Below are 22,010 nucleotides of genomic sequence, written 5' to 3' on the forward strand. Positions count from 1 at the left end.
TAGAGTGAAATGTACATTCAGAGGATCAGTTTTCTCCCCTTCCCAGCCCACGTGCCCCTTGCCCACACCCCAGGTAGGGAGCTGAGGCTGGCTTGTTTGATGCTTTTAATATCATTATTTGTGTTACACGATACACAATCAAGGATGATGGTCAATACTGCGATGGAAATGTTAAAAAAAATATTATACACGGCTCATGTCTTCCACACACCTTCCTGGAAATAAATTAGTGAGCGCGGAGAAACCTGGCTGGGTGGCAGCCAGAGCTGAGGGTAGAGGGAGTGTTAAGGCAGTATCTACAAGGGGGAAGGGTGGCGGGGGCAAGCTAAGGCCTCAAGTCCTCCCCTTCATCCTCCAAGACACTTCCTAGACCCAGAAGGTGCTGGCTGCCAGCTTCCTACCTCTCCCCACCACCTGTACACTGCTCTAGTTAGAAACCCTTGCCTGCCAAGACACTAGGCATGTCCTGTGAAAAGGGAGCTTTTCCCTAATTCCTCAGGGCCAGAGGGCCATAGTCACACGGGAAATTAGCAGCAAAGGTAGCAGTCTGAATGAGCCCTGGAGGCAGCCCTGTCTGGAAAACAGGAGGTACCCATGTTCTGGAAGGGTGAGTCAAGGAGCCCAGGTGGTGGTGACAGTAGTAGGAGGCTTAGCTCTGGGGCCCGGATGACAGGGTGTAGGGATCTGACCAGAGTGAGAGAGATGGGCACAGATGGGGGCTGGTATGGGCCTTGTGGGCCCCACAGGGACCGTCTCTGTCCTTGCTTCCCTTTGGCATTTTCTCTTCATCTAACCAGGGCCACTGTACTAGAGGAGGTAGGGGTGGGTTGGAGGAATTGAGGGTGGAGAGCTGCATCTCAGCACTTTGAAGCTGGTAGCCCCTGGGTGTGGTGCAGGGAGAGCTGCTACCCTTCCTAAGCTAGCAGCCTTGCTCTTTCCTCTCATTGCCCTCTCTCCCTTCCAGGTCCCACCTCCCAAGGCTGGCATCCAGAGAAGGGGCTGTGGGATGACAGCACTGAAGAATGGCGGGCATACACCCTGGCCCTGGGATATGTGGTTTGTGGGGCATAGACCTGAGCGGTCTTAGGCTAACTGTGCTTTCATTTTTCTTCATATGGGGGCAGGTCTATATTGCCCAGTCCCAGGGGAGGGCCTTGATCACCTCCTCCATCTTGACTTTCATCATCAGCTTTTCTGGCATCTTCCCCACTCCAGCAATGGCAGCAGAAGCAGTAATACATACATTCTGACTCATAGACACCTCATATAGCTACATACACTATATATACTCACATACATACTATATACCCACATACATATACACATTCATAGACACACGCGTGCATTCCCAATAGATCTGCATGCACTCAGACATACACAGGTCCCATAGACCTTCCCCCTCTCCTTTCACATGGACATACAACTCAGGAAGCCTCCCAGGTGTACTCAAAGACTTACAGAGAGTTCCCTCTACACCTCCACAGAAATGCCTATCAAAAATTCCTCCAGAACATTAATAATTTCAGATGCTGCTCATTTTACAGTTGAAACCCAGTGAACACAAGTGGCTTGCTGAAGACCACAGGGACAGTGCCAGAGCCAGGACTAGAACCCAGGCTTCTGACCCCCAGTGCAGGGCTCTCAGTCCACTGCACTGCTGCACAGCCTCTCACACTGTTAGCAGACCACACAGCCACTTCCTCACCATCTCTGACAGAAACAGACATTTAGAAAGACAGGTCCAACACAGAGACACAGAAGCACACCTGCACAGCTTCAGGCACACACACAGTCTGCCAAGCTCTCCCTGCCACACACATGCGGCCACAGTGTTCTCCTAGGCTTGCTTCCTTGAAAATTCTCACTGGGGAGAAGGATCTGAAATCTTAGGCTAGACTGAGATGGGAATAGGGCATTCGAGGCCCACCTTACCTCCTGCTTCCAGCCTGGGACAGAGGCCAATGAACAGAAACTGTGTGTGTGTGTGTGTCTGGGAGTGGGACAGGGTGGGGAGGCATATTGGCAGAGAGATGAATTGGTTAGGGGCCGGTGAGAATAGATATCATCCCAACCATCCCAAATTCTGGCCTCTTTCTAAGACCCACTTTACTTTCAACTAAGAGAACAAGGGAGGAAGGGGTGAATAGAGCAAAGAGAAGGAAGAAGGCAGTGATCTGATAGGTGGGGCACAATATTCCACTGGGCAACTTTGCCAGGCTTCCCATCTGGAGATGAGGGGAGAGATGCAAATAGGTACATGGGCTGGCAGGGGGTGCTGGAGGGGGCTCTAAGGTACTGGGCCCTGCCCCACTGCTTGGGGCCTTTCTCCCTCAAAGCCCTTTTCCTTACTAGGCTGGAGGATTCATGGCTTCGCTGGGGTGGGGCCAAGCCCCTGGCTTTGATCCCTCTCCCCACTTCACTACTGTCGGCCTCCTGCTGTCCAGCCCCCCACTCCCCCACTGGACTGCAGCTTTGGGGAGGTGGACAAGGTGCTGGGCAAAGTCCCCCAAGTAACTGAAAAAACAGCCCCTTCCCCTCCTCAGCCCCTGGGGTGGAGAGAGACCCGGTTTTGGTTTCTCCGGCTCCATGAACACACAGAGGTACACGTCCTACCATAGGAGGAAGCAATGACTTTTACGAGGTTGGTGGCTGTAGGGGACGCAGGGCCGGGGGGCAGGTAGAGGAGCTGGGGAGGGGTCGGCCCCAGCCCTGTCTGACCTGGCCCGCGGTGGCCCGGCTCCGTTGACTGTGGCAGCCCTACCCGCTACTGAATGTGGCAGGCAGTGGAGGACGTGGCCTGGCAGCACATGCAGGTGGGGTTCACGGACTTGGGGGGAATGAGGTCCAGGTCCTCGTCATCGGGGATCTCGTCTAACCGGTAGCCATCCTTCAGCAGCTGGATGTTCAAATCTTGGTTGATCTGCTGTAGACAAAGGGGAGGGAGGTCAGGCTCAGGGTGACCCAGAGGCACCAACCACAGCCTGGTGGCATCCCCAGGCCTTCAACCCCCCAGAGCCATCCCCTCCCAGCTCTCTCTGAAATCCCTGGCTTCACCACTAATTCAGTTGTGGCCTGGTTTTCTTTACAGACCCTTCCTTGTAACACACCCCACCCCATTCTAAGGGCAACTTCCCACCTCAGGTCCTGTCTCTATCAGGGCCCTGCCCCTATTTCAAGCCCATCTTCATAAAGTGTCACCTGTTTTTCACACTGCATTCTATTTCAACCCTGGGCTGAACCCGCCCCAAACCCCAGCACCCACTTACTTGAGGCCAGAGTCTGGCCACCTCACCTTTTTTCAGACTGCCTTCCCAGGCCGCACCCTGTTAAGTCCCTGCTGCCCCCACAGGGGCTCTGCCTAGCTTTGCTCATAGCTCCCCTCAGGTGTGATCTGGCACCAAGTCCTATCCCTTCTCCCAGGAGGAGGGGTGTGTCTAGGGTGGGAAGGGTGGGGGCCTCACCTCAGCAGAGGAGTAGCCAGAGGAGGAGTATCTGGACATGTCAAAGTCATCATCGCTAGCCATGGAGGAAAGAAGACAGAGGGGAAGTGATTTCTGGAAATTAAATAGAAAACTCCCTGCACTCCCACCCCCATCAGTCAACACCAACCCCTCCCCCACACCTCCAAATAAACAGCATGGTCTAAGTAAAAACTGCTTGCTGTGCAAATGCAGTTTTAAGATAAGTCTCCTAGCCCCCCCCCCTTTCTAAATAAACTGTCACCTTTAACTTCCTAAATAAAAATGCTATTCCTTTTCCCCAACCCTCCCCCTCTTTACCTAGGCTCAAATTACCCTGGCTTGTTGGGTTTCCCAAAGTCCTGGTCAGCCAGGTGTGTGCCCAGTGGTAAGGCTGTTCCCTTGCAGGGGACAGGGCAGTAAGCATCGAATCAGGGCCCATTCTCAGGACAGCCATTGGATCAGTTGTCCTGCAGCAGACTGTGCCAGTCCCCTTTTCCTCTCTCTGCCCTCCCCCATCTCTGGGTAAAAAAATTCCACTCCCTGGGAGAACTCCTGGCTATCCAAAGAACATCCCAATTCTGACAATAGAACAGTTGTGGCCTGTACAGTCCACTCCATGTTCATACAGATTCCTGTGGCTTGCCCAGCTGCCCCAACATCCCTGTACACACCTGTCAGTGTCAAGGGCTACCAGTGGCTTCTCATCTGGGCTCTGGTCAAGTGAAGAATAGCCTTTATTGGGAACGACCAGCCTGCGTGGAGAATTTGGGGGATTGGATTGGCAACTGGGTCACACAAGCCTGGAAAGGGACTGGTTTGGGCCCCGCCCCACCACTTCCCTCCCCCGACCCCCTTGGACCCTGTTGAGATTCTCTCCTCTCAGAGAGGGGCTGGGCCTGAGGAAGGAGGGAAGTGGGGAAGGCTCAGGACCAGGAGAGATGCATGCTGGCTGGCAGGGTCTGGGTGGGGTGGGGCGGGGCCTCTACCTTGTCCGGGCCATGACATTGTTCTTCTTGGGTTGCTGCATGACAGGGCTACCCATACTGCCATTCTTCAGGGAGCCCTTCCGGGCCAGCTCCCGTTGCTTCTCTGCAGGGTAACAAGGGAAGGAAGCTGTGTCCTGCCCCCAGGGCCACCCTACCTTACTGCTGGGGACAGCCTAGGCTGGGCCTCCATTGGGAAACCCTTTGCTTCTCTAGGAGCTGTGGCAGGGATCCCAATTCCAGGCCCTGCTGTTTGGTGGAGACAGTACTTGGCCCTGCACAACCCAAAACAGATAGTGAGGGACAACGGAAGGAGGCTGACCCCGTCTTCCAGGAGCTGTACTCCCATGTGGAGCAGCAGTAAGTGTATGCTTGGTACCAGAGAAAGGATAGAGGCAGAGATGGATGCAGCAGAAGGATGGAACAGTCAGGCTTTCCTGCAGATGATACCTTTAGAGGTAGAGAGAGCAGGGCATTCTAAGAAGGTGGGATAGTGTATACAAAAAATGCATTTAGAAGTGAGCATAACAAGTCTGGATCTGGATGGGATGGAGGGGTGCAGATGGAGGGAGGATAAGTTGAAAAAATAAGATAAATTTATTCAGTCATTTATTAACAACATCTGTGTCACTAGTCCCCAGGTCCTGTGCTGAGGGTTGGGGACTTGCTCTGATTACAAACCCAGGGCATGAACTTAAATGCCAGATAGAGGAGTTTGGGATTAGTGTGGAAAGAAAAGGAGGGACTGAAGGTTGTGGAGTGGGAGAGGCAGGATGGGGCTGGCAGGGTCAGGGGCAAGAGGCTGTGGGAGCCCCTCTGGCTATGCTTCTGACTCCTGCCAGCCTCTGCGTTCTCCAAGGCTCCAGTGCCTCCCAGATTCATGGGGCTGGCCAACCGGTGACCTGCTGTTTGGTGTGTGGCATAGTTACCAGTAGCTGCGCTGCCTGGGCTCTGGAGGAGACCTGTCAACCCTTTCCTACTCATCTCAAGTAAAGCTCAAATGTAGGGTAAAGGACTATTTTGGTAGAGAGGGATGCTAGGGGAAAGCTCACATAAAATAACGGCAAGCTCCGCAGAGGAAGGATGGTTGGGCATTTCCAGCTACTGTGACTCTGGAGTTTCCCCAGACTGCTGTATCTTTTAGTCTCTCACCTCCCAGTCACAGACCCTTTTTCTTTGCCACTGCTCATCAGCCTCTAGTTTTCCTCCCTGCCTCTTTTCAGCAGGCAGCAGCTACCATTACCACTCCAAGCCTCTAGGGGGTGCAATTTGCTTTAAAATGGTGGTGATTTTTCCCTTAGTGCAACTGAGACAAGGTAGTGAATTTAAATGAGGAGCTTTGGTGGTAATCTGATGGAAAGGGGAAAGAAGTGTTATTTTAAAAGTATGTTGGAATTGTTTAAAAGTGAAAAATGCAAACAATATACTGGCAAAACCAAATTACAGTCTACTATGCAACCATTTAAAAGAATGAAATAATTATATACTGACATTGGAAGGGGCTCCAAGACATTAAGAGAAAAACAAAACCAAGAAAGTTTCAGATAATGTTAAAATACAGAATAAAACTAAAAAAAAAAACAAGCTTTAAAAAAAGTTTGGAATGATTATCTTGGGAGGAGAATGTGATGGGGGAGAGTAAAAGAAGTTCTACTTGTTAAAATACCTGTTTTTAAAATTAAACAATAATATATAAAACTTGCTGCAGTATGAGTTTGGTGTCTTTGGAAAATGAACAAATTCCACTGAGAGAACTGCACTCTTGTTTAGAAAAACAGCCTGAGGGGTTCCCTAGGTAGGGTCTGAAAGGAGAGAAGCAAGGTAAAAAAAAATTAAAGAACAAAACTATGTGAAAAGGAGTCCTGGCACCTGCAGTGGGCAGAGGTTTTAGCACAGACGGGTAAGGGCTCTGCTGAGGGGCCCACCACTGGTGGGCAGCTCGAGCCTGAGGAGAAAGGGATGGCGGAGGAGTTTTGAAGGATAGCAATGACTTGTATTTAATTGTAAACCCTTTCCTGGATGTACTGTGTTGTAATTCCTCTTCACAAAACCAAATCTTTAGTAGAAGTCTATTATATGACGCAGCCTGGATGAGCAAAACTCCAGTCCCTGAAGAGAGAGGGGCAGTGTTCGACCTAGGGTGGGTGGGAACAGCAGCAGCAGAAGCTATGGGCAGTCGGTGGCTGGGAGCCAAGTGACTTCAAAGAGAAGGCTGTAGCATAAACTGACTTCAGAGTGGACATGAGAAAAACCCCAAGGGAAAGGTGACCCTGGAAAGGGGGGAAATATTTGAGTTTACTAAATCAAAAACAACGAAGAGAGAATTCCCCCAAACAGGAGCCAGTCAGTCCCAGGGATCTCAGGATGAGCTGAGGAAGGAGTGTGGAGAGGGCTTGGCTTCTAGGCTTTGGAATCCTCTTTCCTTCCTAACCCTCAGACATAGCAACTGACACCCCATCTCTAAGGAAACTTCTCAGCCTGGTTCAGTATTTAATGGGACTTCCGACCCTCTCTCTAGGGTTCCATGTTTTTATCCCTGCAGCTATCCCGTGGAATAACTGGAGCCATGTCGGCCTCAAAGATGCCTCCTAGAGTTTTGGGTCCTGCAGAGAACTGTAACTTCCTTCGTTGCCTTGCAGGAGACAAGGTACCTGGCAGTGCCAATGACTTGGTGGCTTGAGTCTTGGAATCAGTTAGCCTGAGTTGGTTTATCTGTGGCACCTCGTTGCAGACCCAGCCCAGAGCACCTTGTCTACTCCCCACATCTCTCTTACCCGCCAGACCCACTCACCCAGCTTTACTTGGAGCGGGGATGGTTTGTAATTCATGGCTACTGACTCACCCTCCCGGCCATCACAGTCCCCGTCTGAGATGGAGCTGGCAGCTGGGTCCTGGTGAGGAGAAAGCAGAGAGATAGGGAGTTGTTAGGAAGTGAACCCAGGGGGCTGCTCTCAGCACTGAAGCTGGCCTTCCCACTTACACCCTGGGCCTCTGAGGGCAATTGTTCCTGGCAGCAGGCAAGAGATTCAGGGAGGGAGAGGCAGATTCATCCACCTTGAGAGGAAGACCCTGAACTGGGTAGAAGAGGCAAGGATCTCGGCCTCACTTGCACTCATCTAGGTGTCTGTCTTCAAAGTCCTGTGTAATTCAGCCTCCACTAGAAAGCCCACTGCAATTCTTTAAACCCACAGGACCTCCTTCTCCAGCCTCCCAAACAAGTTTCCTGCTCCTCTGGGCCTTTCCTGTGCTCTTGTTTGGAAAGGTCTTTCTAGATTCCTGTGAGTTTAAGTCTGCGTTAGGTCAGAGTTGGTGCTCCCCAAGACAGGCCTTGTCTTTGTTTCCCCAGCACTGGACGGGTCCCTTCACAGGATCCAGAGAACTGACTGGCCAAGTCAGGTCGTACTTCACGGCTGCAGCTACTGGACAAAAAAGAGTTCTCATGAGGATTTCTCTATTTCACAGATGAGTTCTAAAGAGTGTCATTTGGTAAAGCCTGAAAGTTTGGCTGAGTATGCTAGGTGAGAAGACAAATAATGATAAATCAGCTGGTGGCCAGTTAGTCCTGTGCTGCTTGTTCCTTAATCTAGCCTCACTAGATTATCCCTTCAAAATACCACAAACCTATGCTACAAGACCTAGGGCCCTGGAGCACCTTGCTTCAGTCAGTTGGAAGGGGCTGGAGTCGTTCACAATCTTCATGAGAAACTGATGACCCATTGATATGAGTGCTGCCATCCAAGGTGTCTATGTAGGACCAGAATTTGAGGACTGCTCTGCTCAGAAAGGGTTGAGTGTTGCAGGGTGGGTCCAAGGCTGTGCCTGTTCTGACTCTGGGGATGCAGAGAGCAGACAGGCAGGTAGAGTGCTCCAGGACTGGTCCCACAGAGATAGGCTCAGAGATCTGAGTGGCTGCTGATGACTCAGCAAGGGAAGGATGTATAACAATTATCGTGGCTTTTGTTCCCTTTAGAATGAGGCAGTAGAAATGAAAACATGCTTGTTACTAAAGGGAAAGGGAAAAGTCTAGAATGTTTGGGAGGAAAATACTGACCTTATTTGTGTTCTCTCAGGCTACCCAGAGTGCAGGGCTGTGTTGCCACAGTAGTTTACAAGCTCCAGAGGGCAGAACCCAGGCTTCTGTCCTCTGCTCTGACCTCCCAGCCCTTAGCTGTGGTTAATGGCAGATAGTAGGAGGCTCTGCTCAAGAGGGTCGGGTGCTGCAGTGGTAACTTCCCATGCCACAAACCTTTCCAATCCTTCATCCTCTGCCTCTTTGGCTCAGCTCCTCCTTGGGAGACTCCTTACTGACAGCACCTGTCCCTTGCAGCCTTGGAGAAGCAAGCCTCTAGTGGGTTTTACATGGCTCTCTGGAGGCCAAACAGCCTCACAAGTGCTACCTATAGGAGACATGGAGACCTGAGAGCTAGGCTCTGGCTTTCCCCTTAGGCCGCAGGGAGGGCTGACTCCCAAAGCAGCCTGAGGGGGGCTTCCAAAGGGTAAATCCCATAAAAGTAACTGTGGGACCTCACCAGGGAAGCATTACCACCTTCCCAATTTCCTCAGTCACATTACTTTTTCTGTAGCATTTGTCACATGTCATACATACAGCATCCACTTGGAAACGGTTTCCTTCGCTGGCTTTTGGAACACTCATTTCTGCCTCATCCCAAAGCCCTTTGTTTCCTTTGCAGGGTCCTCACCTCAGCCCCCCTCTCTCCCTTTGGGGAACACTGATATCTCCTACAGTTTGGATTAATACATTTACACTGGTAACTGCTAAGTCTATGGCCTTCCAATCACACATCTCCTGCATAACCCTCCACCCCATCTATCCCATGAGAGTTCTAAGCCTCACTGTCCTTTCCCTGGGCTGACTTTTAAAGCATAAGCCCTCAGGCATTTGGGGCTAACTTTTCCCCTCTCAGTACGGATGAGTTCATCAGTTTCTTCTCTCAGGCTGGAGGTACTTGGCAGCAATGGTAACATTGGAGGGAGGCTGTGCAGGAAGGACGGGGCCTGCATGGGGGCTGGGAAGCTGTTGAGCAACTCTGGTCACAGGGACCCACATGTGGTCCTTAAAGACACTGGGAAGGTCCTGGTGTCATCTGATCTCTGAGTGAAACTGCCAGTCTTTTTGGGTCATGAGTCAGGGTGCAAAGCCTTAGACTGAGAGGTCACATGCAAGGCCAACCATTCAGCATCTCCCCGTCACTGTCCGTGATAAAAGGCCATCTCAATGGCAAGAACAAGATCTCTGGCACTGTGCCTGAAAACTCAAGTCTTTACTGTGGACTTCCTGTATGTCTTTCCTGAGAAACGCAGCCAATGCACTATGATCATCACATGGAAATGTAATCAGGGAGCTTAAATGTGAAATATTCATGAATATAAGTATCAGAGAGGAATCCAGGCAGAAGGAAGCATCTGGCTCCAAGAAATCAGGGAGAATTTAAAATGCCCCCAAGGACATCTGATAGGAGTTAGATCCGGGAACTAGAGTGGGGATTAGCAAGATTATTAATAAACACTCAGCAGAGACAGACATTGAAATTCATCTCTAACAGCAACCCATGTTTCTGCAACCCTTTACAGTCTCCACCGGCTACAGAAATGATTAATAGCCCTGTCTTACTGTTTCTGGGACAGGATATATAGGCTAATGGCCAGTGCAGAGCCAACATAATGAGAGGAAGGCAAAAGTGCGAGAAGAATCCTTAAACTTAGTTCGGTCCACTGATTTTCATTAAACTGTGTTCCCTGAACCCTGAGCCTTGGGAGGGGCTGAGTACAAGAAGGGAGCATAGGAGGGATTCTGGCTTCTCTGAAACCAGAGTAGATCTACTTTTATTTCATTTACATATCAGCCTTTCTGTAAGATTTTTGGTTGGAGAAAGGGTTCTTTTGCTTAAAAAAAAAAAGATTAAAATCCACTGATTTAATCCAATCTGGTCCAAACATTAAAAAATGTTTTATTGTAGAAATTATTAAACTTACACAAAAGTAAAGAAACCAATTTAGTGAGATCCGGGATAACTATCACCAGCTTCAACAATTATCAACTTATCAACCCATTCTCTTTATAAACCCCAGCTCTTCCATTTACTAGCTGTGTGATCTTGGCTTCAGTTTCCTCATCTTTAAAATGGGACTAATACTAATACCCATGTCAAAGGTTCTTGTGAGGCTAACATCAGTTAATATATGCAAGCACATAGTATAGTACTTAGTATAGTACATACTGAGCACTATATATGTGCTAACTATGAAGTTATTACTAGTACAGGTTCCATGAGGCCTGCACAATCATGCACAGTATGCCCTGTGAGTCACTGGCCCACAGCTGCAGCCCTGGCACCACGCAGGCTGAGGCTTGGCTTATGTGGGGAGGCATCTGTGGAAAGGTGTTCTCTCCGCAGGGTGAGGAGGGCCTGACCAATGTGACATTCTGACTACTCTCTCTCCTTACTCCACTATGCTTCAATTTTCCCTCACTTACGTAACAACGGCAAGTCTGGGGATCATAAAGGAAAATAGACAATAGGCCCATCCTTAAGGAGCTTCCAGTAATTATCAATAAAGGTAACAAGAGCCATAGAAAATAGAGGGGGAAGTGATGAAGGGAAGGTGATCAGAGAATAACTTCACAGAGGAAGCCACCTTAAAATATTTCAAAACATTAGTTCACCAGTTGGCTTAAGAGGGAGAAACAACATTCAGGAAAAATCTGCAAAGGCTCAGAAGCATACAACTAACATTGCATATTCAAGGATAAGTCAGTATTTTGTTATAGTTGAAACCTAGAAGGTATGATGAAAAGTTGCAGGAAATAGTGTCATGGGATCAGGAGGATTTAGATGGTGGTGGAAGATGGGCCTTGATTTTGTTCTTTACTCAGAAGATAATGGGGAATCAATGAAGCCTTAAGCAGGAGAGTAACATGATCAGATCTGAGGTGTAAAAGGACCCTCTGAGGGCCATGTAGAAGATGGATGGCAGGAGAATTAGACTGGAGGAAAGGATAATTAGGAAACTATTGCAACAGTGCCAGCAAAAGATGACACTAAGCAGAAGCAGAAGTTAAAAGGAGAGAAAGGAGAATGTTAAAAAGAGTAGAATTGGAAGATTCTAGAGATAAAATGTAGGAGGAGGAGTCCAGACATTCCTAGTTTATTGCCTGGATTAATTAGGAAAAGGGTGCTATGTAGTAAGACAGATAACGAAGGAGAAGGCATGGCTACACTGCCAGGAGAAACCAGATGAGTTCCGTTTGAGACATGTTGTGTTTTAAAGTGTCGTTTGGACACCTGCTTGATATCATTAGTAGCATTTTAAGTTTGGGATGTCAGGAAAGAGGTATGGGCTGGTGGTGATGGAAGCCACAGAGGATAAGAAGTCATCTCAGAGAGACTGAGGAGAGTTTTAAAAGTCAAGAATCAAGGAGGGGACCCTGGGACATATCCAACTTTAGGGAATGAGTGGAAAAAGGAGACCAAGTAGAAGAAGAAAGATGAAATGTAGGAAAAGATCTAGAAAGTCATTTACATAGTTTCAAGGTGGAAGAAAAACAGTGTCAAACAGATGGATCCATAAAACAAAAACCAAATATTTAGAAATAAGGAAGTCATAGGTGGCCTCAGCAAGCTCAATTTTAACTGAGTAGGAATAGAGCCTCGATTACAGGGGATTTAGGGGGAAATAGGAGATAAGGCAGTAGAAATGGAACACAGGCTATTCTTTCAAGGAGCTAGACTCAGAAGTGAAGAAATGAGAATGAATAACAGCCAGAGGATGATTTGGACTTTTAGCTTTTTTTTTTTTTTTTTTTTTTTTTTTGAGCTAGGTAACGCCACTGTACTAGACTGAGGGGAAGGAGGAATCTGGGTAAAAAAGGTGATTGATGAGAAATGGTCTTTGAGGAGTCAAGAGGAGATAGAACCAGAACCTTGGGCCAGAAGATGAAGGTTTCTTACCAAAATGCAAAGGAGGTAAGTATAGGTGGGGTATGTAGATATCATGGAGGCAGAAAGACGAGTGGAAAGTTAAGGGAATTCATTCCTAAAAGCCTAGTTAGGTAAAGGAAGGTGTTGAATACTACAGGATGGGAAAAGAGGGATACTTGGTAGCTGGACTGGAGTGCAAGGAGACCAGACGGGCTGGGCTCCCAGCTACAAATTCTCATCTTTCACCCACCCTTGATCTCATTGCCAGGAGGAAAGACGCTCTCCGTGGTGCTGAACAATTTTGCCTTTGTCTTGTGGGCTGAGTATGGATGATTCAGGGGAGGGATATGTTTCAATTTTAATGTTTTCCCACAAGAGAGGCAATCTGTGTCCTAGCCTCCAAGCACTAATTCTCATGACTATGAAAATTCAAGTGGATTTAGAATGAAGTATGAAGACCCACAGTGCTTATACAAACATTATCTAACCTTTCTTTGCTGAACACACATGAATTTCCTCTGGTTTTAGGAGGGAGTTGGCAGAGGCAGTTCTGAGCTGTGAAATGCTGGAAGGAGTACTTCTGGAATGGAGTACTGTCTATACCCTGTTCAGTTCCCCTGGATAAAAGCCAGGAGCACGACAGACTTAGTTCAGGAACAGGGCCAGAAGGACAGTGCTGATAAGGAAACAGGAAAGCGGGGAAGACCTGGACCTGAGACCACTCTCTGATAGGTGAGTGCAGCATGATACAGTATCAAAGACCAACTCTATCTGTCACAAGTTGTCCAGAGATGAACTCAGAAACTACCTGGGGCTGTGGTCTCTCTGTTCAGGGTAATGCCACTCTCCCAAAACATCTTTTGGCAGGAGATAAGCATGTTTAGATACCATATTTTAGAGGGATATACAATGTCTTTATGTCCAATGTCTGTGGCTGGGTAGAAACTTAATCTCTTGTCCAAAAATATTCAGTGGCAATCCAGGCATTGGTTACATCTCTCTACTCTCTTGTAGATGGCTTTTCATTCATCTTCTAAGACATTGCCATCTGTCTCTGACTCCACACCTCAACATGAGAATCATTAGGACAGTAACAGCTCTGTGGTGTGACCCGAAGTCCTGAGTCCCATTTCCTGAGTCCACTTGTTAACCAGCTCCCACTTTTATTTCCCCATTTCTCTCTCTCCAGGATCTCTCCAGGAACTGCTTGCAGTGCCAGGCAATTGGTCAGGACTTATATCCCTTTGGGACACATTAAGACTCTAGGGATCTCACTTATAGGAAAGAACAAAGACTTCTCACAGGGCTAAAGTCTTTGGGGGAAGACCTAGAGGAGAGTCCATGGAAACATAAGGGAGATAGTCTCTCCAAATGTTTAGTGTCTCTTACAAGGAGGGGAAGAAGGACAGAAAAGCTGGAGAAAAATCTGTGAAGCCTGAATTTAGGAGATGGGGCAGAGGATCCTATCTAGCTTAGGGAGACCTCTTTCACCAGTCTAAATCTCCTCAACCTTCTAGGTTTTTCTTTAAAAGATGACTCAATTCAAATAAAGTCAACACACTGAGTGTCCACTCTCTTTCCAGTCCTGGACTGAGTGCTGACAGCAGAATGCAAAGGAGGAAAGCACTCTCTTTCTTTATGCACAACACATTTCTGAAGAGCATTTGGGACAAAGTTTGCCAAAAAGAAGTGAGGAGGATTCTTATGCTCATGCTAGAGTTTAAGAACTCAAATTGCCCTGTAAGTAGCTGAGGATTTTCTGCACTCTTAAACAGTTCCTAAGAGGGAACTCACTACTAAAAACAAGCACCACCAAACTTTAGTATTTTTGTGGTGGCTGTTATTGGGAAAACCAAAATGGAGGAGGGTGCTGCTGACCTCGGGCCTTAGTACAACCAACTGTAGCCACAGTAAGTTTAATAGATCCATTATAAGGTAATACATGCTAAAGGTTAGAAAAATCACCTTAATAGTTTCACTACCTTGAGACAACCTCTGTTCATATTCTAGTATATTTCTGTTTTGTGTGTATACTAATGTAGCAACACTCTGGAGTTTCCTCTCTCTGGGAGTTAGTGCTACTCCTGTCCTCCTGGTCAGCAGTGGGTCTCCAGGTACAATGTTGGTTCTATGTGGTCCTAACCCTGCTTGGACCAGGTGGAGCCAATCAGAGTCTCCCCAGAACTGGGAAGTGGGACTAAGGGGAATATAAAGCTGAAGACTGTGGATTAGATAGCGGAGAAAGCCACTGGGCTTGGAGATGAGAATAAAGCTGATGTTCAGAAAGAAGCAAACACAAGAGATAGAGAAAGTGTTCCCTAGGTTTTAGGCTCTAGTTCTAGAACTTACCCTACTCTTCTAAGACTTGCCTACATGCCTGACCCCTAGACACTATAAGAAACCCTAGTGTCCTTAAAGTCCAGTTTCCTCTGTAGCTTTAATTAGCTTGAGTTGGATTTTGTTCCTGTAACCAGAGTACAAAGTAATACATGCACATGGAATAACATTTTAAAATACACTGTGTCTTATAGTGTATTTTTAAAAATTAGTATTAGAAAATAATTAACTTTCCATATTTTACATAGTTTTGTAATCACCAATTTAATGGCTGCATAATGTCCATAGAAATGATATTCAATAATTTTTTTTAAAGATTCATTTTATTTTATTTTTAGAGAGGGAAAGGAGGGAGAAAGAGAGAGAGAGAAGCATCAATGTGCGGTTGCTGGGGGCCGTGGCCTGCAACCCAGGTATGTGCCCTGGCTGGGAATCGAACCTGCGATACTTTGGTTCGCAGCCCATGCTCAATCCACTGAGCTACGCCAGCCAGGGCTATATTCAATAATTTTTTAACCATTCACTTATCTGGGACATTCAGGTTGTTTGCAAATTTCACAGTAATAAAAAGTGCTACACTGAAATCCATATATATTTGCATTTAGAATCATTTCCTACATTAAGTACAATTTCTAAGTCAAAAACATGAGCATTTTTAGGATTCCTGATACACACTGACAAACTGCTTTCCCAAAGGATTGTTCCTATTTACAATGCCTCAAGTCATGACTGAGAGCTATAGCTGATTTTTAATATTTTATTCTTCACTGTGTGTCAGAGAATTTCAGGTCATCATATCTATCCATTATCTTCCAAGAGAGTTCTGCTGCAGTCCTTATTTACCTGGTTTCCTCTTGGGAATCTTCTATAGTTTCCTCTGGGCATCACCTGCCAGACAAAATACTCCTGACTCGAGGCCACCAATCAAAAATGAAAGGAGAGAAGACTGTTACACTGAGGCTTGAGAAAAGCTCTAAATGGAGCATCAGTACTGCCAGGCAGCTGGCCGCCAAGCTTCAGCTGGTCCTTGGCCTGTGTGAGCATGTCAGCCATAGGAACTGCGACTGTAATTGCAGAGCCAGGAGGCAAACTTCACAGAGTGGGTCTCCCTTGCTTTCAGACTTAGGGTGGGAGAATTAGCCAAAATGGCTCTGAAGTTATCCCATGGGGACAGGGAGGCAGCTCCTACTCCCTTTCCCATTATTTATTTTTTCAAAAATAGCTACTCAGAAACACAGAGAGAAAAGAATAATAAAGGATATAAAGCTAGTACTAGGATGGCAAAGAACTGGATTCATTTTTGAAATGGGGAGAAAAGAGACCAGTCAATTTTTAAAAATATTTAGAATCCTGTTCTGTTTTTTTTTTTCATGGGTAGGACTATTTTTCTAGATTGATGTTCTACTATTCATTCATGTTCCCACTCATAGGGAATCCCTATAACCAAGCAGCCTTTGTTTGGGATATAGGACAAATACTTCAATTCAGGGACACCCACCATAGCAGCTGTGGCTTGAGGAAAGCCTGTGTATAAAGGCCTAGGGAACAAGCCTAATGACCCAGGCGACAGGAGCCATAGCCAGAAGTTGAGAAATCTTGGTTCTTCTGGGAGACCTGACTTGGCCTGGCCCCTTCATTCCCACCCTTAAGCTCATCCCCTGAGTCAGATGTTGAGGAGGCTCCTGCCTTATCTTGAACCAGCTAGAGACACAGGTGTTACCTATATAATCTTGTGACCTAAAAGGTTTTTGAGCCCCACATCCTGCACTCACCCTCCTCCCTCCATTTCAACCTCTTTAGAAAAAAACCATTTCGATTAATGGACAAAGGGATCAAGGTGTAAACTTCTTTAAAAACAGAAAAACAATGGTTAAAATGGTAAATTTTATGTTGTGTACATTTTACCTTAATGACAAAGAAAGACTGGTTGGCAGGGCCCGAGGTAGGAGAAAACAGTGTGAGAGTGACTAGTGGAGAAGAAGAAGTCCCTTCTCTTTTTTAATTCAGGTTCAGACAACACACATTTCGGGAATGAGGCCTTTCATAGGAGAGGGAAAATGATTATAGAATCAAGGGAGCTGGAGGGGCTGGGGATTCTGGGTTGAGTTTCCTTTGACCTGGGGTGCTCCTCTGGCAGGGCCCAGAGGAGGGAAAGAAGGGAACCAAATATTCAGGGCTAATAGAGCTTTAGGGAGTGTGGTCCAGAATACCTTTCCATTTCCTTCCAGAATGTGGATTCCAGTTCCCTAAGGTAAGAAAGGAGGCATAGGACACTGAGGAGAGATGCTGCCCAAGAATCAATAAAGGTCATTTGGTTGGACAGCCTTGAGACTGGTCCCCTACTCTGAGCATGGTAGAAACCTGAAGAAGGAAAAATGTCAGTGGTCACTGATGTTTAGTCTGGGCCAGACTGACTTGTAAAACCTCATCTAGATCTTGGCCTCAAATCTCACTTGAGGATTTTGGTAATTTCAATTACTCAAGTAACTCTGCCTGGCCTTCAGTGGTCCATGAATCTTTTGGACTTGTTGGTTTTCCAAGAAAGCAAAGTAATAGTCCAGCAGTCTATGGGATGCTTTCACAGAGCTGTCATCTCTGATCCCTTTCTTTTAGCCTTTGAGGAGTAAAGAGCTATTTGTCTGCAATGAACCATGGACTAGGAGGGCTGATATTAAACAGCTTCTCCCCTCTGTGGCATTTCCTGCTCCTGCCCTTCCTCTCCTTTTCAGCCTGTCCTAACTTTCTAACCTCCATGATGCCTAGCAAGCCCCACTTTTTGCTCACAAAGACAGCTTTAAAGCTCAGCTCTCTAGCCAGAGCAGTCTCCTGTTCCTTTCCTGTTTGTCTTCCCAGTAATTAAACATGGGTAAGCTCACCACAGATTTAAAAAAGCTTGATATTCACTGAACACCAACAAGGGGCAGGCAGGGCACAATGTATGTTGGGAAAAGAAAAACACCAAGACCTGATTCTTGTCAAGCAAACTTCAGTTTAAGAGGGGGAGATGATAGGCACACAAATGTATTTTTAAGGTGGAGAAAAGAGGGTGAGAGGCAGGAAGGCATGAAGGGTGGTCAGGCCCGGGCAGAAGCCTGGTTAAACAAGAAGTCTGGGTATTAGGTAACTGGGTACTTCGGCAAGAGGATTTAGAACAATAACTGGCTCATCTCTGGGGCTCAGAGTCTATTTTTACTACTTTTAGTTGCTGCTGCTGCTACAACCCCTACTTTGCCACAGGGGTGGGCTGAGTACAGCAGGGGCTTTCCTTTACCACTGAGACGCACAAACAAGTCTCCCACAGAGAGTTAAGAGGCTCTAGGTGGGTGGCTGAGGAAGTATTTTTATTGGGCCGGCAAACAGGGATTCAGTCCTAAGAGTGCTTAAGAGAGAGATCTGTGGTCTGGCAAAACAAACCCTCGCTGCCTCCAATGTAGCTTAGGGCCAGCAGTCACTCTTGCCAGGCCTGCTTTGCTTAGCAGGGAGGCCAATGCTAAGAGACCCTGGAGGCTCAGGGCCCAGTCCAAAAGTAAAGGAGGTTGGAGAGGGTTGACCAAGAAGTCAGTCTGTGTGTGTGTGTATGTGTGTGAGAGAGACACAGAGAGAGAGAGAGAGAGAGAGAGAGACAGGGAAAGAGAGAGAGAGAGACAGGGAAAGAGAGAGAGAGACAGAGAGAGGGAGGAAGGGAGGAGGGAGAGATGAGAGAGAGAGAGGCATAGGTACCAGTTGGTGGTAGAAGAGTAGGAGGAAGGGAGATTCTAGCCTAGCACAAGCTCAAGGCAAATTTTCAGTCATGAAGCTAGCCAGTTGCTGGTTATACATCTCTCCAGGTATACAATACTTACCTTCTAAGCTAGATGATTCTGTGGTCCCTGGCTAAGGAGGATAGACAGCCTTTTTCCCTGCCTACCTGTCATTCCCTGGTTGGTGCAGTGACACCGACTGGCTAACTCAAGGGTACAGCTGCATTCCTGAGGAACCCATAGGAAGGGTCCCTGAAACAACCAATAACCAACATTCACCCAAAGAGCTCCCCTACAGCTCTGAAGCCCACATCTCTGAGGAACACCTCCTCCTTTGCTGTTAACTACAACCCCCACCCCCAACTCCTCCCCACCTGTGCTGCCTTCACCAGACAGCTCTGACACACCCACACAGCCCACATCCCTCCTTACCTGCTAAGCTTATCTATGTATCTCTAGGATAGTGCTTTTTAAGCATTAGTGTGCATACAAGTCATCTGGAGATACTGTTTAAATGCAGATTTTAATTCAGTAAGTCTGGGGTGGAGCCTGAGTGTTTGCATTTCATACAAGCTCCCAGGTAATACCAATGATTCGGTATAGGGACCACACTTTAAATAGCAGGGCTCTAGGCCAGCCCCTCTACACACACATCATCCCCAGACAAACCCCTCAAAGAGCTCTCTTCCCCAGCCTTAACCTGGTTATATGCTTAGTGTGAAAAAAGAACAATAGTTTGGTGGGGGAAGATAAAGGGGGACTACCCAAAGCTCATGAGGCGCCTCTGCTAAGAGCTCTGGCTGGGCCCAGGAAGGGAGTTGTTCAAAACAGCTTAACCCAGGTGTGGTTTTTCTGGAATCCATCAAATCATTTAGATAATATTCCTTGAATACCTACTATATGTACAGCTGTGGTACTGGGAGCTTTATATATATTATCTCACTCAACCCTCCTAAAAGACCAATGTAATATTGTAATATTACATTAGACCAATGTAATATTGGTCTTTTAGTTTACCTAAAAGAATAAGGTAAATATTCCATTTTGAAAGTGAAGAACCAAGTTGTATTAGTAATATATTCAAAGTCACACCTTAAAGGTAGTAGCACTAGGATTTGAATCTAATTTGCTCATTTCTTGTAACCTAGTCCCTCCTCAGAGACATCAGATAAAGTCATGAGATTAACAGCATATCAAAACCACACAGCTGTGGAACTGTTGTCTTGTAAAGCAGGCACTTGAAGGCTGGCACTAGTCTAATTATGTCTTCAGTGCTCAGCACACACTTGAAGCTCCTTTTTAGAAAATGCCATGGATGCTTTCTGATCACCAACTTCCTACTCAATGAGTCTCCATAGGAAGGAAGTACTGGAGCCACTTAAGTAGTCAATAACTCAAGAAGCAGAAAGAGAGAGACACTGGCAGGAAGCTGCAAGCAAGAAAAAACATTGGGACCTAAGAATGCTGAGCCCAGGAGAGAAATGCAGAGGTCAGTACAAGAAAAGAAGATGGAAAGTCTCAGCTACCAAAATTCAGTTCTGGTCCCACATTTTAGGGGCACTTATATTGTAAGCACTATAGTGGGTGGTGTGGATACAGAGATAATATGATCTCTGCCCATGAAGAGCTCACAGACCAGTGAGTAGGGCAAAAGAATAAGCAGATAATTTTAACTGTACACCAAGTGCTAGAACAGAGGTTTGTATTGTATAGAGTGTTATAAGTACATAGGATAAAATTACCTATCCTACCTTGGGAAACTAGGGGAGACTTCTTCAAAGAAAATTGAAGCATGAAGGATGAGTAGAAGGTAGAAGTGAACCAGATGAAGAAGAAAGAAATAAGGGGAAAAAAGAGAAAGAAGCAGGGAGGAAGACATAGCAAAAGAAATAGCTCAATTTTCTTGGAATGTTACATAATAGGAGGTAAAGTGGCAGGTGATGAGACTAGAATGGGAGGAAGGCTTAATATTGTGGAAGGCTTTATAAGTCATATTCAGGGCTTTGGACTTTAACTGGAAATAATGGGAAGCTATTGAAGGATTTTCATCTCATTGTCAGATTTATATAGACAGATCACTCTGGGAGTAGCATAGAGAGAAAAATGGGAAGGAACGATTAATCTGTAGTCAGGGAGACCAGATAAGAGGCATTGCAAGAGGTGATAAAGGCCTGAAAAAAGGCAGAGTCAGTCGGGTTAAAGAAGGGGATTGGAGAAGAAAAACACATTGAGGTCAGACCACCAGGGCTCAGTGGCTGATTGGATTTGGGTTTGAGGGAAAAGACGTAGGCAAAGATAACTCCCAGGTTTTGTCCTGGCTCAGGTGACTGGGTGAATTGTGGTGCCACCAAACAAGACAGAGGAACAGAAATAAGAGCAAGTTCTAATGATTTTGTTTTGTGCAGGGGTATGTGTATGCCTATAGTTATGAAAGGTCAAAGGAAAGAACTTGGGGAACACCAATAGTGAAGGGGTAGCAGAAGAAGATTGACAGCTGTGGTCAAAGAGACAGGGGACCAATGAGAGGCTGGTGTCATGGTTGTCTGGGAAGGACAAGTTTTTGAGAAGAACAATGTTAGAGAAGAGGGAACCAGAACTAGAGTCCTGGAGTAGTACTTGTATGATGGGAGAGACTAAATGGCTGAGGGTAGGGGAAAGAGCCAGCAGAGAAGGACAAGTTGTTTGAACATCAACTAAGAGAACTCAAGACATACTGTTTGTTCTCTAGTTTCCTGATATTTTAGCAACAATTTTATTTTGTTCTCAGCAATTATGAGTCTAACTCTTGGGAGGCTTGAGACTCTCCACAGAGAGAAGCCACCCATTAGGGAAGTCCAGGCATGGTCCAGAGACCATGGCAGTTCTGCTGTTTCTTAAGAAGTGTGGGTGGACTTCCAGTCAAGATGGAAGTGTAAGTAGACATACTTTGCCTCTTTGTGCAACCACAGAGAAAATTACAACTAAACCTCAAAACAAATAACAAAAACTGTCAGAAAATCGAACGATATAGAAGTATGATAACCAAGGATTTAAAGAAGCCACATTCATCCAGATGGGTAGGAGGGGCGGAGACATGGAAACAAGCAGAGAGGTGTGCACAGAGATTCATTGTGGTAAGGAGAGATGGTGGCGGCAGAATGGGTGGTCCTATATCCATGTGTGGTGGATAAAAATCAGGAGGGTTATCCCAGCCCAAGTCCAGACTGCACAGTGATCCCAGCCCAAGTCCAGACTGCACAGCCCAGCATTCCAGCATTGGGAAGATAAATCCCCATAACTTCTGGCTATAAAAAGCAGTGGGCACTGGGGTGGTGGAAGATTTGGCCAGATTTTCAGAAGACTCCGCTTAAAGGGACTGCACAATCTTAGAACACACAGAAACGCACCCACTCTGGGATTCAGCACCAGGGCAACAGCTGGAAGGGTGCCAGTTGCATACAGGGAGTGGGTGAAGTGACTGGAAATGGGGCAAGTGCCAGGCAAACTTCTAGAAGCCAGGAAGCACCACTGTCCCCTCTCCAAACCCACTCCCCACACAGAGCCACAAAG

The 22,010-nt window shown here is 46.7% G+C and overlaps 1 protein-coding gene across 8 annotated transcripts in view; it reads right to left on the reverse strand.

Annotated features, from left to right (window-relative positions):
* Positions 1-92: 92 nt before the first annotated feature.
* Positions 93-22,010, reverse strand: part of FAM219A (family with sequence similarity 219 member A) — a 52,896-nt gene continuing 30,978 nt past the window's right edge. For 2 of the 8 annotated variants that reach the window (XM_036021852.1, XM_028518961.2), the window contains 5 exons: positions 7,236-7,335; positions 4,448-4,550; positions 4,133-4,213; positions 3,462-3,516; positions 93-2,920 (listed from right to left, as the gene is read on the reverse strand). In XM_036021852.1, the coding sequence (XP_035877745.1) occupies positions 2,765-2,920; positions 3,462-3,516; positions 4,133-4,213; positions 4,448-4,550; positions 7,236-7,335 (495 nt within the window). In that variant the 3' untranslated portion in view covers positions 93-2,764. Of the gene's footprint in view, positions 2,924-3,461; positions 3,517-4,132; positions 4,214-4,447; positions 4,551-7,235; positions 7,336-22,010 lie in introns of all 8 variants that reach the window. The other 6 variants (XM_036021854.1, XM_028518998.2, XM_036021851.1 and 3 more) reach the window with 3 other exon arrangements.

Source organism: Phyllostomus discolor, chromosome 3 (assembly GCF_004126475.2).
Source record: "Phyllostomus discolor isolate MPI-MPIP mPhyDis1 chromosome 3, mPhyDis1.pri.v3, whole genome shotgun sequence".
NCBI classification, from domain to species: domain Eukaryota; kingdom Metazoa; phylum Chordata; class Mammalia; order Chiroptera; family Phyllostomidae; genus Phyllostomus; species Phyllostomus discolor.